Source organism: Phyllobates terribilis, unplaced genomic scaffold (genome assembly GCF_046119375.1).
Source record: "Phyllobates terribilis strain yellow unplaced genomic scaffold, ASM4611937v1 Scaffold_5__5_contigs__length_657084704, whole genome shotgun sequence".
In the NCBI taxonomy this organism is placed as follows: Eukaryota; Metazoa; Chordata; class Amphibia; order Anura; family Dendrobatidae; genus Phyllobates; species Phyllobates terribilis.
This window is the reverse complement of record NW_027362765.1, coordinates 396,978,975-396,998,514: the sequence shown is the minus strand read 5'-3', so window position 1 is coordinate 396,998,514 and position 19,540 is coordinate 396,978,975. Positions and strand designations below refer to the sequence as shown.

Here is a 19,540-nt window from a genome sequence, read left to right as displayed (position 1 = left end):
TATAATCCCGGCACATTTCTGCATTCATATTATGACCCGGTTTCTCGTGGTCAGAACTAAAAGCATCAAAATTAGATCTGCAGTTGGGCCAAGATTTGCAGCCCCATGCAGGCTTAATTTTTTTCTTATTTCTGTCCGTTCTTGATTCCTTTTTTGGCCAGGAAATATGCTATGCCGGTGATTTTTGGTAGAGCACTTGGCCGAGCGTTCCTGTGTATGAGGGACTCGGGAGAAAACTTGCCTCGCAGATTCATCCACACCGCTCCTGGGGTTCTCTGCCTTTTCTTCTGGCTTCCTCTTATAGTGGGGGACATCACATGTCCGCTGCAGCCAATCTGATTGGCTGCAGCAGTATCATTCCATTGGAACCTGGAAGAGGGAGCTAGGAGATTATTGTGAGCCAGAAATGTTACCGCTGCAGGCAATCAGTGAATCAGTGGTGGTTAAAACGGCGATCACAGGCAGCAGTGTAGTCAGTCAGGTAGGTAAGTATCTAATAAGACATATGGGCAATGGCTGTCTGCACTCTCCTGTGTACTAAACAGCAGTGCCGTGCCACACCAGGAGAGAACTGGATATGGGGGCATCAGTGAGAATGATGTGGTGCAATGTTCCTGCAAACTGGATGGTGCAGTTACCGCTCTAGGAAGGCATTTTGCAAGGAACCAATTTATAAGCATTGTTCCCTAGGGTGAACAAGTTGCTGCTAAAACCCGCGCTACGTCAGATGGTCAAACCACAGTGGAAAACAATGGTAGGTACTGCACATACATGTGTATTATTGTCGTGCAGGTGACTCTTTACCTGGAGATGCTGTCATCCAGCTACATACATTATATAGTGGCTGCTATGGTATCATGGCTTTATAAGCATATATTACCCAAAACCTACTGCCGGAGCCGAATATATAAATATTCTCAGGGAATCTGGGGCTAAGTGCACAGGAGCCGCCCTGGATCACTCCGACAGGTTTGTTTGTGCAGTAAAACTCTGTCTTTATCTTAACCCACGGATTATGTGCTGCATAAAATGGCCATAAACTGCAAGATGTCATTTGTTTTGCTGCATTAAGTTTCAGTGAACTCTGCCCCGTCATTTGCACATATCACACGACCTGGTCAGGTGCGCAACGCGCGTTTTGGGAGGCGGACATACCTGGGTTGACAGAATAATGCTGTCTCATGCAGTATCTGAGCTTGTCAGTGTTGCGGCAGGCCTCACAAGGGTTATGGTCCGTAAGGCCGGGGTGTATGCTGGGAACGTTTTATTGTACTTTACGTGAATAAAATCTAATTATTGTGTAATTAAGTGGAACCTGTCACCTGCTTCATGCTGCCCAAACCGCAGCTCTTTTCTGCCAGCGTGTTTTATTTATTCTTATTTATAATACATTGTGTGTGTGTGTGTATGTATGTATGTGTGTATATATATATATATATATATATATATATATATATATATAATATATACACTACAGTACAGACCAAAAGTTTGGACACACCTTCTCATTTAAAGATTTTTCTGCATTTTCATGACTATGAAAATTGTACATTCACACTGAAGGCATCAAAACTATGAATTAACACATGTGGAATTATATACTTAACAAAAAAGTGTGAAACAACTGAAAATATGTCTTATATTCTAGGTTCTTCAAAGTAGCCACCTTTTGCTTTGATGACTGCTTTGCACACTCTTGGCATTCTCTTGATGAACTTCAAGAGGTAGTCACCAGAAATGGTCTTCCAACAATCTTGAAGGAGTTCCCAGAGATGCTTAGCACTTGTTGGCCCTTTTGCCTTCACTCTGCGGTCCAGCTCACCCCAAACCATCTCGATTGGGTTCAGGTCTGGTGACTGTGGAGGCCAGGTCATCTGGCGTAGCCCCCCATCACTCTCCTTCTTGGTCAAATAGCCCTTACACAGCCTGGAGGTGTGTTTGGGGTCATTGTCCTGTTGAAAAATAAATGATGGTCCAACTAAATGCAAACCGGATGGAATAGCATGCCGCTGCAGGATGCTGTGGTGGCCATGCTGGTTCAGTATGCCTTCAATTTAGAATAAATCCCCAACAGTGTCACCAGCAAAGCACCCCCACACCATCACACCTCCTCCTTCATGCTTCACGGTGGGAACCAGGCATGTAGAGTCCATCCGTTCACCTTTTCTGCGTCGCACAAAGACACGGTGGTTGGAACCAAAGATCTCAAATTTGGACTCATCAGACCAAAGCACAGATTTCCACTGGTCTAATGTCCATTCCTTGTGTTCTTTAGCCCAAGCAAGTCTCTTCTGCTTGTTGCCTGTCCTTAGCAGTGGTTTCCTAGCAGCTATTTTACCATGAAGGCCTGCTGCACAAAGTCTCCTCTTAACAGTTGTTGTAGAGATGTGTCTGCTGCTAGAACTCTGTGTGGCATTGACCTGGTCTCTAATCTGAGCTGCTGTTAACCTGCGATTTCTGAGGCTGGTGACTCGGATAAACTTATCCTCAGAAGCAGAGGTGACTCTTGGTCTTCCTTTCCCGGGGCGGTCCTCATGTGAGCCAGTTTCTTTGTAGCGCTTGATGGTTTTTGCAACAGCACTTGGGGACACTTTCAAAGTTTGCCCAATTTTTCGGACTGACTGACCTTCATTTCTTAAAGTAATGATGGTCACTCGTTTTTCTTTACTTAGAATTTGTATTATGGCTAGAAAAAAGCAGCTAACAGTCTATTGAGTAGGACTATCAGCTGTGTATCCACCTGACTTCTGCACAACACAACTGATGGTCCCAACCCCATTTATAAGGCAAGAAATCCCACTTATTAAACCTGACAGGGCACACCTGTGAAGTGAAAACCATTTCCGGTGACTACCTCTTGAAGCTCATCAAGAGAATGCCAAGAGTGTGCAAAGCAGTCATCAAAGCAAAAGGTGGCTACTTTGAAGAACCTAGAATATAAGACATATTTTCAGTTTCACACTTTTTTGCTAACTATATAATTCCACATGTGTTAATTCATAGTTTTGATGCCTTCAGAGTGAATGTACAATTTTCATAGACATGAAAATACAGAAAAATCTTTAAATGAGAAGGTGTGTCCATATTTTCATAAGTATATATAGCTTCGATAACAGCAAAGCGGATAAAAGAAGTCACCGGTCCTTTCTTCATGCAGCTTTCTATTATATATATAATAGAAAGCTGCCTGAAGAAAGGACTGGTCACTTCTTTTATCGGCTTTGCTGTTATTGAAGCCTTCAATAGTTGATGGACGTTCAAATGAATAAGTTCTCAAAAAAAAAAAAAACTGGGACCACACACAGATACTATCCATCTTGCATCTGTGGGCTGTTCAGATTTCATTGACTGATTGTTTTGTTTTTTTTCCATTATTTTTTTTTTATTTTCACACATGAGAAAAAAATGAACATGTGGACCAAAAATGAAAGTCAGATACAGCACGTTGACGGGAAAGCAGTCCTTTTTTTTTTTAGCATGTAAGAAAAATAGTTGATGATCAAAAGGGCTACATTTGGTATTTGGTCCCAATGTAGGAACAATATGGACCTACAGAAGATAATGTCAATGTGTTGTCAGTGAAAAACACTGACCGCTAAGTACCACTAAAATGGACTGATCTCAAGCTTTAGACTGCTCCCAAACACCGATTTCTGCCTCGGATGTGTCTTCAGATTCGCACGTGGGTTTCCTATGCAAATTTAAAGGCTTGTGGCTCAAGTCTGCAGTCACTCTGTGTGATTGCAGACTTGTAAATCCTCACAGTGCGCACAATGCGCGCTGTCAGGATTTGTCGAGAGCGGGCGGTCATGTGACCACAAGTATTTACACGCTTCCGGCCACATTCCGACTAGACGTATCCAGCTTCGCTCAATTCACTTGTATTGAGCAAGGTCGTGCACGTCTAGTCAGCATGTGACCGAATGTATGCAAATTGCATACTTGCAGTCACTCGCCTGCTGGCTCCTGGCACTGGAAAATCCTGACAGTGCACACTGTGCACGCTGTGAGGATTCACAAGTGTACAGTCACACCGAGTGACTGCAGACTTGGATCCCAAGCCCGGACAGCCTCTTTAATGGGCCCATTCTGAGACTTTCCCTGTGCCCAAATACACAGCGATTAATGAATCTTTATATCTGGTGCACATTTATTGTTTATAAAAATATATATATTTTTTCCCTGCTGCACGTGTATGGGTATAAAATTTCCCTGTCCATTGCACTTGCTACAAAATCCTAAATGTATAAACCTGCCGCAAATCTGAAATCCGCATCACGTAAGAGAAATGTGACCTGTCGCTTATTGGCGCGGATTTCACATCGGTTACCACATGCGGATCAGCCCCTCGAATATAAGGCTAATCTGTATACAGATCCACATGCAGAAATCCTCTAATCAAACATTTATAAAGCCATGAATACCGCTTGTATGTGCCCGGACATATACATGGCTCCAGTACGGGAGGATCAGACATCTCCAGGATGACTGTACCGGGATCCTTGCAGCTATAAGACACATTTCTCTGCGGGAGAGCGAGCGGCGCGGCTGCCTGTCTTACCTTCCCAGCGTGAGGTGACATCTCCTATCACTACAAGAGGCTTTCTGCACAGCAGCCACCGCAGTCGTATTGTCATTTTCCCTTTCCTGGGATTACATTGCTGAATTTCCACCTTCCTGAGTTTACCTAGTGAGCGGCATGTACCCAGCTCGCCGACATCCGCCCGGCTGTGTGCAGTCACATTGATTCGGCCACCATGCATTTTTAAGTAAACCAATCTGTAACTCTAATTAGAGCCATATTGGCATCATAAATATATATGGTGGATGTAAAAACCACTTAGGGCTTGTTCACACAATCCTTTTTTTTATTTATTTTTTTTTTTGCTGTGGGGGAAACTTTGAACAGCACCACCAAAGTGAATGAGATTTCTGATATCTCAAGCACATGTTACTTATTTTTTTCCTTCCAGATTTGAACCATCAATACTTTTTTTATTTATTATTTTTTTATTTTTTTTTTTTCAATCTGCAACATGTCAATTTATGCAGTGTTTTATTACCAATTCAAATGAATGGAGAGAAAAAAAAAATGCAAGGGGAGGGGAGGCCTTTGTAGGCCAGAGCTCCAGATAACTAGTGGGCGGGGGGGGGGGGACAATTTTTTTCGGATCACTCTATATACCCTACAACCATTGTCCGGGTCGTAAACATTGGGGGTGCAGGGATTGCTGTCCCACCCAGGCCCCGTGGCAGGAAGCTCCTTAACAGCTATTCCTCGTAACCCATCCCCTTTGTTTTATACGCCCGGCTTTGCTCAACAGAGCCTGAGTTTTGTTCTGAAAAAAGGAAAGGAAAAGAAGAGGATTGGGCATATTGAAGTCCAGCAGCCTGATCCTTCTTTCTTCCGCCATCAGGTTAAAGTTACACATATGATCCACTTGTTCCACCAAAAGCCGTGGGTCCATCTGACATCGATCGGATGGACCTTTTATAGATATAGATTTGTTATCATCTGCCACTAGTGAAGGGATACCACCTTTAGGGCACTTGTGACCACCATAATTTTTTACATTAATAGCTTTATGCATGGGGGTATTTTATTTGTTTGGCACTATTACATCTATATGCCATTCTGTAGTAGAGATATACTAAAGGGGTTTTGTGTTTTCATTTTTTTTTTTAAAGGGGACATTTTACTGACTTTTTTTTTATTTGAATTGAGTTCCCTCTCCAATTGCTGCTGCTCCACTGATTTTGGAACAGTTTTTCTTTTTCTTCTGTGCCCCTCCATTCAAAAGTTATGCCCCCAAGTAATAAAGGTGCACGATTTCCCCTTCAACTGGGCGTATACTACAGAATGTCTCTGTGGGCGTGGCCGTGTTCTGATTGGCCAGCATCATAGGAGAAAAGGCAAACGCCCACAGCAGAAGTCCATTTGGTCAAAGGGAAAATCTGTACGATTTTTTTTTTTTTCCGAGGGGCTTAACTTTGGAATGGAGGGGCACAGAAGAAAAAGAAAAACTGTTCCAGAATCAGTGGGACAGCGCCTTTTGAAGAAGATAGTTAGTTTAATAAAAAAAAATCAAGTCAGGTGTCCCCTTTAAATTGACATGTTCTTGTTTTAAGTAATGCTGAGTTTATTATGTTACCTTCCCTCTGCTCCACGTCTGCAGGATGACATCACGACTACAGGGTATGTGACCACTGCAGCCAATCACTGCAGCTCTGCTTCATCAAAGTGAACGGAGCTGTGCTGCAGTACCACGTACAACACATGGTCAGGGGTGGCGCCGTTTCTGAAAGAAAGCAGTCATGTTTTCTGTTATCCCTTTCAACCCCTTTTTTAACTTGGGCTCAAAATTAAAATATTGTTTCTATATATTTTTTATCTTTCTCGGGGGCCAACAGCATTGTAGGGCATCTTATGATTACAAGCAGTCCTATGAACTGTATGTGATCACCAGAGCTTGTCTGCATTGTGTTTACTACCTGTGCTATGTTTGAGTTTCATCCGGCTCCCAGCGTATTTGTATTGGGCTACAAAGACAAATGTTGGCAAACATGGACTCCGAAGACATCACACACCCAGAAGGGAAAAGCAAAATGGTCACTTTATGGGCAGGTGCAGATGAGCGTATTTTCGGTTCGAGTGCGATCTGAAAAAAACCATTGGATTGCACTCCACCTAGGTGAACGTGCACATGTCTGATATTATTTTTTATTTTTTCGTGGACCGAGTCTGTCCAAGGAGGTGGATGGGGGGGGGATTGCAGAATGTACGATCTGCATCCATAAATTGGATTGCAGTCTGCCATGCAAGTCGTTGAGTTCATTAAAAAAAAATAAAAAATCGGACTTCACTCGACTGACATCCGATATTTTCACAGACTGACAGAATGGAGAAGATGGAGACTTTTTTTTTCCCCCCATCTTCTCCACAGCCGAGAAAATCGGATCACGCTGTTATTGGCATAATCTGACTGATATTCTCATATGAGAGCAAATACAGTCATGTGACCCTCTCCTAATAAAATTGATCCGATTATGCGATTTACATTCTGCTCAAGTTTTGATCATAGTGTGATCTGATTTTCTTGGAGGTGGAGAAGATGGGGGAGGGGGTGGATGTCTCCATTCTGTCAGCCCGTGAAAATCAGACTGCACTCAGATGTCATCCGAGTAAGGTTTGATTGATTTATTTATTTACTTTATTTATTGACGAACCCATTGGCTTGCATAGCCAAGTGCAATCTGATTTACGGATGCCAATTGTGCATGCTGCTATATATTTTTTTTATTTCCTTTTTTCCACGAGGAAAAAATCGGACGTGCGTGCGGCACCATAGAATGACATGGGGATTAGTGCGATCCGTTGTTTTGTCGGATCGCACTCAAACCGAAAGTACAGTTGTCCGCACGAGCCCTTAGAGTGAGTCCCAGTGGGGACAATTATCAATATAGGTGATGACAACCTCTGTACAGCACTGTGGATGTTGTTGGTGCTATATACATTAATATATGTAAATTCATTTCTCAATAACCAGTACAGTAAGTGCACCCGTATGTGTGTGTATATATGATTATTATTGTTATTATTATATTTTTTTTTTTTCTTGCAACTGTTGTAGGATTTGCCTTCCAATAATATATATATATATATATATATATATATATATATATATATATATATATATATATATATATATATATATATATATATATATATATATATAATATATATATATTTCAGAAATCCCCCCCCCCCCCCAAAAAAAAAGAATATATATATATATATATAATTTCATTGTAGTAAGCCACAAATGGGAGATTTTCTGAGCTGCAGATGATAGGATGTGCTTGTGGCACAGTGGCCTAGACATTATTATGGTGGTCGCTATTTTATTTATTTTCTTTTCTTTTGTATTTTTTTTTTTTTTTTTGATCCTTTTGGTCATTTTTACCATCAGTCGGGCATCCATTTTTCTCCTACGAATTTTTTTTTTTGTTTTAACTTTCAATCTTGTTTTATCCATTAGAAAATTAAAAATTTGACCACACTGGGATGCAACATGGTTGGGATGGGTTTTCTTTTTCTTTTCTTTTTTTAATTTATTTACAAGCACTGACTTGAATGGACGACTTTGATAAAATTACAAAAACCGACAAGTTTCCATTTTTTAACTGTGGTCTCCAAGAAAGAAATGAGCAGTTAATCATGCCCATAGACTATAATGGGTTTGCAATCTATCCAAGAAAAAATACAGTAAGAAAACATGATACAAAAACACAGCGTTTGAATGAGCTCCTATGGAGGCTCTATGTTCAATTTTGCAGACTCTATTTCAGTGGCCATAAATTTTTGCATTTTGAGTAATCTGATGGCACAAACTGCCTCGTCCCTTTTCACTATGTACCTATGTATAAAGTTAGCAGAACCTGGGACAGACCTAAAAACGCCAAAAGTTGTTCAAAAATGTTCGTTCAACTACAGATTGCGCAAAATAATTGGAAAGTTTTGAATCCGTTTTACACCAGAATTCTGACAAAAACTGATGTATCGGTGCAGATTTTGTCTTTCAAAGGGTAAAATCGATGGTGAAAATCTGACTATTCTTCAGTAAACTGCACATGCTGCCGATTTAAAAATTAACAAGTCCATCCACTTGTATTGTACTTGGCCTTTTGATCTAAAAAAAATATCTTCTGATGAATCACAAGAACATAGCAAAAGATCACATCGGTGCAGTCTGAGCACCATTGATCTCTAGAATTAAAGGGAATGTGTCATCAGAAAATGACCTGTTTGTTTAAATGTTGAATGTGTTATGGGCTCAACTGGTGGGGTGGAGGAGTCTCTAAGCCGTAGGTCTGGCTGAGCAGCTCGGACAGGAGGTGACGGTGCAGGCGGAGCGAGTCTAGGTGGCCATCACGTGGATCAGTGAGGACCAATACAGCAGGGTTTGCTGGACAGCAGATAAAGAAGTAGAGCAGGTAGCACAGATTAAGCAGAGCCAGGTGTGTGTGTGTGTGTGTGTGTGTGTGTGTGTGTGTGTGTGTGTGTACACACACAGAAATATAAGTAGTTTAGGAAACTATTTGGTTTTTTTCCTAGGAGGAAAGCAGTTAATCACAGAAATGCAGTCTGGTATCATCCAGCAGGGCAATGGTTAAACACAAGAGTAACCGAGAAGTAAATACAATCTGGTATCCTTCCAGCAAGGCAATGATTAATCGCAGGAATGCAACTTAGTTTAGAAAAACTAGAGATACATTTTTAAGATGTGTTACCTTGAGTGCAGAGGCAGTAGATGACACAGGATCCACCATTCACAATAGGTGACGTCACAGCTCACCTCCTCCTGCTGTACAATGACTGATAACACCTCTATATACAGTAGATGACACAGGATCCACCATTCACAATAGGTGATGTCACAGCTCACCTCCTCCTGCTGTACAATGATTGATAACACCTCTATATACAGTAGATAATACAGGATCCACCATTCACAATAGGTGATGTCACAGCTCACCTCCTCATCCTCCTGTACAATGACTGATAACTGATATCTACTGCATATAGGTGTTATTGTACAGGAGGAGGAGGTGAGCTGTGAATCACCAATTGTGAATGGTGGATCCTGTGTTACTACTGTATATATTTTATGTAATAAAAGGATGTCCCATGCCCTCCGGACCAGGAGCCTTTCGTACAGTGGCGCTCCATGGCGCTTTGTAGAGGTGGTTGCTGAACATGGGACCCCCGCCACAATAACGTACTAATAGTGGAGGTCCTCCGAAACCTCTCACAGACCTGTTGCCACCTTTTTTAACTAGGTAGATTTGTCATTCTGGAGTGTGGATAAGCTTGGTGTCCACCCCGAGAGGCTAGGTGACAGCCGCCCTGGTAGCTGCAATGCAAATACAGTACGTCTGACCCAGGTCTCCTGGAAACAAATGCAAATAATGTGAATAATATAGTAAAACTATTTTCTATCTAAGCAGAATATAACGTCCCATTATCTTCTCATTCCGGACCTGTCACATTCTAAATGTTTGTTCTTCTCCCTCCCAGGTCTTTGGGAGAGTCTTTCATTTTTATTCTATTTTTTTTATTATTTTCTGAGCTAATGTCTGTCTGTTCTCGGAGCATGTAATATATTCCTGGTCCGGCCATCTGTTGTGCGCTGCCAGCTAATATGCCCTTATTTCCCTGTTCACTTGTCACTGACCAGTCATTTAGAATGGAACAACTGGTTGCACGCTGCGCTGTTTAACCCTTTTGGTTCAAGGCTAATACAATACATCATATATTTTTTCTCTTTTTCCTTTTTTTTTTTCTGTTTTTATTACTTTTTATACAACATAATTATGGAGTACAAAGTCCCAGTGAGCACTGTCATTTCAGGTGACTTTAGAATAAGCAGTCATCTGTGTGTACATGAGGAATAACATCATTTTTCTGTCACCCATGACGGCACAACGAGAGAGGGGATCCGCCCTTCAAAGACAGCAAACCTTCAAGATAAAAAGGGCGGCGCCTCTCCCCGCCTCAGTGGTTTCCTGTCCTTGATGGGGGACCTTCCCTCTCGTCGGGCGCAAGAATGACAGTCGTCTTACCTGGGCCGGGGCCGGTCGGGTTTGGCAGGGCACAGTCTCTGCTGCGGCCGGTCCCGTGAATCCTGGAAGCGCCGCAGGGGGCGGTGGTCTTGCGGCAACTGCACAGCATGGTGGCCGGCAACCCCGCATCCCGGATGTGACGTCACGTGGCGCGACGGGAGATGACGAAACCGGAAGTCGCGCCCCGATGACGCGCGCCGGGGCCTCCTGACCCCCGTGGGGAGCGGTACCGGAAGCTGCGGGGACGCCGGCGGTGATCTCCCTAGCACAATGGAGGTACTTAAGGGTAGATCACCGGCCAGGCAGCGGCGCAGTGAAGTAATGGCCTCACAGCAGCCCTCCCCACCGCATCAGCAGCAAGAGCAGCAGTCCATGCTGCAGCTGCAGCAGCCCAGGGAGATGGAGCAGCCACAGCAGCCTCGGCGCCAGAGGCGTACCCAGGAGCAGCATCCAGCGCAGAGTAGGAGCAGTGGACGTTCTGGGACACGCAGCGCCAAGGATTCCAGATCCAGCCGGCATAGCTCCAGCAGGGTTGATGATTGCGCTGTCTCCAGAGGAGAAGTATCGGATACCGTCTTGCCTCCCGTTCCGGTACCCTGTCTTTGTTTACTGGGTGGTGAGTGAACTACGTGAAAGTCGACGTATTAATGTAGACTTTTTCTGTTTTGTCTCTCTCTCTCCCTCTCCTTCCTCTGGTAATGGGCAGGATGTCCCTAAGAAGTGTAAAGAGAAGTCCAAGCATAGAGTATGTGCCCTGTGTGAACGGGGCCTAACGAATGATTGGCCCAAAAGATTATGGCAGCAGCCTTCTTATCAGACGCCTCGGCAGATTCCGCCAGACTAGCGGCAAGATCTGCGGCCCTGTCTAACGCCGGCCGTAGAGCGGTCTGGCTGAAGTGTTGCCCAGGGGACATACAGGCAAAAGGAAAACTATGCTCTCTTCCATGTGAGGGGGATTTTCTGTTTGGTACCTCTCTGGACTCAGTTCTAGAGAAAGCGGGGAACAGTAAGAAAGGGTTCCCTAAGCCTTCCATCCCATCCTTCAAGCAGTCCTTTCGGAGGAAGAAATTTGGCTGCAGGAGGGCGTCCGGGGAACAATCTAGATGGGAGGATCGTTCCAGGAAAGGGAAAGGATTTTTGTTTGGCGGGCCCTCCCAGGATAGTCGCAAGCCGCCGAAGTGACACTCTATCCCAGGTGGGGGGGGAGGCTCTCTCTCTTCCTTCCAGCCTGGGAAAAGATCTCTTCCAGCAGGTGGATCCTCAATTTAGTGAAATCAGGGCTAAAGCTAGAGTTTCGGAGGAATCCACCAGACAAGTTTATTCTGACTGCCCCAAGATCCTCTCTACCAGAACAACGGGCACTAGAGGAAGAAATATCAGTTCTACAAAAGAATGTCCTGCTAGAGGTGTCTCGACAAGAAGAGAGAGGGGTTTTTTATTCCCCCTTATTCCTTATAAAAAATCCGGACAATTCGTACAGAGTCATCCTCAATCTGAGAAGGCTAAATGCGTTCCTGAACATTCCGTCATTCAAGATGGAGACAATAAAATCAGCTATAACCCTTCTATTTCCCGGCTGCTACATGGCAGTATTGGACCTAAAGGACGCATACTATCATGTGCCGATCCATCGCAATTTTCAGAAATACCTCAGGGTAGCCGTAAATATGCAGGGAATTATCAAGCACTTCCAATACAGAGCGCTTCAGTTCGGACTGGCAGTGGCGCCCCGCATATTCACAAAACTGATAGCGGAGGTTACAGCCCATCTCAGGGAGGAAGACAGACTGGTCATTCCGTATCTGGTCGACTTCCTGATAGTACGCAAAACATACGATCACTGTCTGGGCCAGGTCGATCAGGTATGCACCATCTTAGAAGACTTAGGATGGTGTTTAAACCTAGAAAAATCCAAACTGATCCCTCTCACTACTCAGATCTTTTTGGGCCTTACGCTGGATTCGATTCGGCAAGAATTCCGCCTCCCCGACCAAAAGAGGGAGAAAATAAAGAATCTAGTTTCAGCAGCAATGGCGGACCCAGTCATGACTCTCAGGGGGGCAATGTCTCTGTTGGGATCCCTCACCTCCTGCATCCCCGCAGTACCCTGGGCCCAATATCATTCAAGAGAGTTCCAATGGGATGTACTAAGAAACGAAGTGATCCTGGGGGGACATCTAGAAAGCAGGCTAATTCTCCCCCAGAATGTGATTCAGTCTCTGTATTGGTGGTTGGAGACCAGCACGTTCCAGACAGGCGTTTCTTGGGTTCCCCAATTCACCAGGGTGATTACTACAGGCGCCAGCCCCAGGGGGTGGGGGGCGCACTTGGACAACCACCCGATACAGGGGACTTGGTCACAGGAGGAGAGTCTGGAGTCCTCCAATTTGTGGGAGTTACGGGCGGTAGAGAAAGCACTGATCAGCTTCTTGCCCCTACTAGGAGGTCATCACGTGAAGATTCTGTCCGACAACCAGGTTGCGGTGGCTTATGTGAACCACCAGGGGGGAACCCGTTCAAGGTCACTAATGCAGGTTGCGGGGAGAATATTTTCGCTGGTGGAGGGAAAAGTTCTCTCGTTAAGGGCCCTTCATATCAGAGGAGAGAACAACATGAAGGGAGACTTTCTAAGTCGCAGGCCATTATTGCAGGGAGAATGGGCTTTAAATCTCTCGATCTTCCGCCAGCTAGTGGCCATGTGGGGGTCTCCAGAGGTCGACCTGTTTGCAACCCGTCAGAACAGCAAGGCAAAGAAATTCTGCTCTCTGAATCCCTTAGAGAACCCGCTAGTAGTAGACGCCTTCCAGTGCAGGTGGGATTTCAGTCTGGCCTATGCCTTTCCCCCGACGTGCCTAATTCCAGCGGTGTTGAGGAAGATTCGGGAGGATCAGGCTCAAGTGATCCTCATAGCCCCCTTCTGGCCCAAGAGGCCGTGGTTTTTCTGGCTAAGAAACCTGTCCATCACGAACCCCTGGATTCTTCCAGAGATTCCCGACCTTCTTGTTCAAGGGCCTTTATTCCATCCTCAGGTGAAAGGATTGCACTTAGTGGCCTGGAACTTGAGAGGTCCTTGCTAGGTCGGGGTTTCTCATCAAATCTAGTCACTACTCTTCTAAAGAGTAGGAAGCCAATCACTACCAAGATTTACAGTACAGTCTGGAAGAAGTTTTTGTCGTCATCTCTGGGAGTTTCCCTGGGGGGGAGGGTTCCCATTACAGCCATTTTAGAATTTCTTCAAAATGGGCTAGAAAAGGGTCTAGCAGTGAGCACCTTAAAGGTCCAAATCTCTGCCTTGGGAGCCTTATACAGTTATAATCTGGCCGGTAACAAGTGGATTTCCAGGTTCGTGAGGGCATGTAGTAGAGCCAAACCAGTCCCTACAGTTAGGGTCCCTTCTTGAGATTTAAACTTGGTGCTAAACGCATTAACAGGTTCTCCCTTTGAGCCCCTTAGCTCAGGGTCCATAAAACTACTCACCCTAAAAACAGTACTTCTGGTGGCCTTAACATCAGCACGGAGGGTTAGTGAGTTACAGGCTTTGTCGGCAGATCCACCTTTTACCCTAGTGCTAGACTATAGGGTAGTTTTGAAACCAGACCCTGCTTTCCTACCTAAACTGGTTTCTAGGTTTCATATGTCTCAGGAGATAGCCCTACCATCCTTCTGTCCTGAACCCAAAAATAGCAAGGAGGAAAGGTTTCATACCTTGGATGTCAGGAGATGCCTTATTCATTATTTAGCATCCACAAGCTCATGGAGGAAGGATAGGTCTCTCTTTATCTCCTTCCAGGGCTCCCGAAAGGGATTGAGGGTCTCAAAAGGCACTCTTTCTAGGTGGATCCGGGAAGCCATTGTGAAGGCCTACACGGGGTCAGGCAGAGATCCCCCTGACAATTTGAAAGCCCACTCTACTCAGGGCATGGCTGCTTCCTGGGCAGAAAGGGTGGACGTGCCCATTGAGCAAATATGTAAGGCGGCCACATGGTCATCTCCGTCCACTTTCTGTAACCACTATAGACTTGACCTTTCTCTGATCTCACGTTTGGGAGAAGGCTTCTGCAGGCTGTGGTCCCTCCCTCACATACTTAGTTCTCTGTAATTCTCTCGTTGTGCCGTCATGGGTGACAGAAAAACGCGTATATTACTTACCGGTAATGTGTTTTTTCGGAACCCATGACGGCACCTTTATATTCCCTCCCTGTCACTGTGGTGTACACCTTCCGGTGGGTGGGTGTTGAGTGTTCACATGGGTGAAATTCGTTATAGTTATTAAAATTATGTGCTCTAACCGGAGAGTCCTCTCATGCTCTGTAATCCACTGAAGCGGGGAGAGGCGCCGCCCTTTTTATTTTGAAGGTTTCCTGTCCTTGAAGGGCGGATCCCCTCTCTCGTTGTGCCGTCATGGGTTCCGAAAAAACACATTACCGGTAAGTAATATACGTGTTCTGGGCTCTATATTGTTGTATATTGCATTTATTTTCCCCCCTCTGCAGGCTCAATCTTTAATTTTTAGTTGTCTCTGAGCTAGTGGGTGGAGGCTAGCTGCCATGATTTCTGTCATACATCACTCACACAGAAATGAGGGATTTCTGCTCTCCTGTTTCTTTGTAGCACATGGTAGGAAGCAGCAGCATGGAGAACATTATACAGCAGCAGTGAGCAGGGGCGTATATATAAATCATGGGCCCCATAGCAGAAGCCCCCCCTCTTCCCCCCCCCCCCCACATTTACAAATAATAACTAAATAATTGTCGGGGTCACAGAAGAGCAGATCTCACAACTTTCCAGCCTTTACATAGTAATTTTCTTCCTGTTGAAGTCCTAGATTCCTCTTTTCTTGCCCCCATAAAGTATGATGCCAATAAAAATGCCCCCTCCACAGTATGATACCCCCATGGTGCATTCCTCCACATTAGCCTCCACTTTCACAGTATAATGACCATATTGTACACCACTTCAACTCCCAAGGCAAAGTTTGGTGACCCTAAAACAGTATGATCCCCCAACTGTGACTCCCACACAGTCACATACAGTATAATGGCCCCCACACAAACCTTCACACTGTATAATTGCTTTCATACAGTATAATGGCCCCCTACATAGCCCTCAAAATACTATAATACTTCATAATCCTCCATATAGTATCATGCGTCCTCCATATAGTATAATGCGCCCCCCATAATCCTCCATATAGTATAATGAACTTCCCATGGTCCTCCATACAGTATATTACACACGCCATAGAGTAAAATGCAGCCACCGTATAGTATAATGCACCCCACAGTCCTGCAGTATTATGGGCACCACGTACTCACTGATTTTAAAATACCGTATATTTTAAATAAGCTGACCCGAGTATAAGCCGAGGCCCCTAATTTTACCACAAACAACTGGGAAAACGTATTGACTCGAGTATAAGCATAGGGTGGGAAATGCAGCAGCTACTGGTAAATTTCCCCATCCTGGTACGTATGGCACCCCTCATCCCCCAATCCTGGTACTCCTGGCGCCCCTCACCCTCATTCCCCAAACCTGGTACGTATGGCACCCCTCATCCCCCAAACCTGGTACGTATGGCACCCCTCACCCCCCCCCCCCAATCCTGGTACATATGGCACCCCTCATCCCCCCCCCCCCCAATCCTGGTTCCGTATGGCACCCCTCATCCCCCCCCCCCCCAATCCTGGTATGCATGGCACCCCTCATCCCCCAAACCTGGTACGTATGGCACCCCTCATCCCCCAATCCTGGTATGCATGGCACCCCTCATCCCCCAATCCTGGTATGCATGGCACCCCTCATCCCCCAATCCTGGTATGCATGGCACCCCTCATCCCCCAATCCTGGTATGCATGGCACCCCTCATCCCCCAATCCTGGTATGCATGGCCTCCTCATCCCCCAATCCTGTATTTGTGGCCCCCTCATCCAACAATCCTGGTATGCATGGCCCAATCACTGCACACATAAAACAAATAAACACTTATACTCACCTTCCTTCTTCACCTCTGCTGCAGCGCGCGCTCTCAAACATTGACGCCAGCTGCCGGTATATTCACTCCTCTTCATGCCGGGTTTATGGGCATGGAGTACAGTGAATATGCATTCTCTAAAGTAGCGGGCACTGCCAGCAGGAGCCGCGGCTTAACGCTCCTCCATGCCTGCTGCTAAAGAGAATGAATATTCATTCTTGTCCACGCCCATGGGAGTGGAGAAGAGGGAATATTCATGTCCCTTTTAGCAGTGAGCACAAGAGGTAGCTGCAGCAGCGGCTACTGCGTGTGGCCCGCTCCGCCGCCGCCGCAATTCCCCACCTTCCCCAATACTCGCCTATCATCCTTGTTCTCCCTCTGCTTCGGGGCCCCCCCTGCTCACGGGCCCCATAGCAGTGGCGTGGCCTGCCGTCATTGGTGGTACGCCACTGCTAGTGAGCAGTGTAGCTGTGAATACAGCTCTGGGGTATAATAAAACCGTTCCACACAGACGGTTCAGGTGTTTTGTACTCACAGTCCTTCTTTCTTATTTTATGCCTCCTCCTCTCTGTAGACTTCTATAGGCGGTTGTCATCTGTTGTCAGTGGGCTGGCAGTCCACCTTGCTTTATGCAAGATGTACTTTTTTTAGTTGTGTTTTTTTTTTTTTTTTTTTTTTTTAAGAATGAATCCTTTTAAAGGAGTATTCCCATCTCCAAGATCCTATCCCAATATGTAATAGTAGTAGCAGTAGTTGTATAGTTCGTCTGATTCACTATGTCACTTACATTGCAGTAGCTTAGGTATCCATTGTTACAACCACTAACAACTAACTGTCACTATGAGTGTTCATAACCATGGATAACTAAGCTACTGCCATGTTCTGCATATAGGGTAAGCGACATGGCAAATCAGAAGAACTATGCTACATTTGTAATTGGAGGTATTTGCTAATATTTTTCTTACACCTACTAGATATTGGAATAGGATCTTGGAGATGGGAATACCTCTTTAATTCAGGAGGTAGACAAAATAGAAGTGGCTCATAAGTGGAGAAAGAAGCAGATTTCTCTGTTCAAATAAATTGCAAAGTTTCCTGAAACGAGAGATGCCATGACACATATGCAGTGAAGTATATGTCGTATAGGCACAGAGGAAAAGGGTTTCTAAGTGCATTTGGTGGCAAAATGAATGGGAAAAATCCCTTGGAAATACTGACTTTGCTAACTCTCAATATATGAGTAAATGACATCCCTGGTGTTGCCTTTTCTGCTCTCTGCAACTGCCCCTAGCTGGAGCTCACAGCATTCAGATTTCTACGGCTCCCCCTAGTGGTGGCTAAGTGATTTCTGTATACAGTCTTGTGCTTATATTTCAGTCCTGAGACAGAAAGTTGCTGATTATGTGTCTCTTCTCTTTGCAGATCCCTCAGTGGTGCGCAGAGTTCTGCCTGTCTGCGCACAATCAGCACGGCACAGTGGTGTGCACCCAGGTGCAGCGGCAGACCGCAGTTTGGCTGGCCATGAGGGTAGCGGACGAGCTGGATGTGAACATTGGACATGAAGTTGGCTATGTTGTGCCTTTTGAGAACTGTTGTACAAACGACACCATTCTCAGGTTTGTGCCCAGCTCCCATCTAATCCGACAGCTTTCTATTCATCCTCTGCCCGTGCAGATCCTTTCCCCTTCAGCCTTTGTCCAGCAAGTCAGCGAGACGCAGTGCCAGGAGTCATTGACAAAGGAACTACGAAAAAAAATATGTCCAATCTATGAAATAGCGGAGGAAGTGTTAACAAATCTCTCCACGGGTTACAATAATAAGTCTGATTTCTCTATGGCCCAGTTTCATTGTGGTTTTTCTGATATATATATTTTTTTCTCAATGGGGAATTGTAGCGGCAGATGTTACACGTATCTGAAAAAGTCCTGGAAAAGTAAAAAAAGAAAGTATCACCTATATTTCATTTTTACTTCTTAAAACCAGATATTATGGGCAGAACCACCTTGCTTGTGCTTCTTTTAAGAAGGGGGAAGGGAGAGCAGAATGATCAATAAAGTCCAATATATATATTGAAGTATCACATTTTATTAATAAGCAATAACCACAGCAGATTGGGGAACGTAACGCTTGTGCAAGAAACACACAAGAGCGGAACACTGTCATGACCAATTAACTGACACATATAGTAATAAATATAGTATGACCATTAGGTCAATTATGCTGGTAAGCCATCTTCATCAATATTGTTAGATACAATTGTGTATTATAGGAGTAAATACTGCATTACCATGTATGAATGCTCACGGGACCTGCGCGTCCTCCCCGACGCACGTTTCGGAATGCCTTCGTCAGGGGGCATAGTGAAAGTAAAGTGGTCATACTATATTTATTACTATATGTGTCAGTTAATTTGTCATGACACTGCTCCATTCCTGTGTCCCTTGTACAATTTTGCACGTGTGTTACGTTCCCCAATGTGCTGTGATTGTTTATTAATAAAATGTGATACTTGTGTGTATATATATATATATATATATATATTGGACTGATCATTCTGCTCTCCCTTCCCCCCCTTTCTTCATGGTCATTGTGATGATCTGTCCATAAACGGTACTATATCCAGCAGCTACACTATTTTATAGTTGGTCTATTAATGTACTATATTATACTCATTATGCTGCTGTTTGCTATGAGTTTTTCTCAATCTGTGCTTCTAGTAGCAGCATTTAGATACGCTGCTCGTGTATTTACTGTGTGTGGACTGAGGCTCTGCACAGCAGGCGCAATTTAGTAATATCACATCTGCTATGCTGAGATTCAGCCGGACGGACTGAATGGTGGAGCAGAGAACTTACGGCTCCCTGCTCCACCATTGTGTTCAACTGTGGATACTGTTGAAATCCGTACACTGGTTAGGGGAGGGGGCTGTTGATATCACATTAAAAG

The 19,540-nt window shown here is 44.7% G+C and overlaps 1 protein-coding gene across 3 annotated transcripts in view; it reads left to right on the top strand.

Moving 5' to 3' along the window:
- The window catches only part of DHX32 (DEAH-box helicase 32 (putative)), a 68,335-nt gene that overhangs the window by 18,084 nt on the left and 30,711 nt on the right, over positions 1–19,540 (top strand). For all 3 annotated transcript variants that reach the window (XM_073685046.1, XM_073685047.1, XM_073685045.1), the window contains one exon: positions 18,017–18,210. In XM_073685046.1, the coding sequence (XP_073541147.1) occupies positions 18,017–18,210 (194 nt within the window). The remainder of the gene's footprint in view (positions 1–18,016; positions 18,211–19,540) is intronic.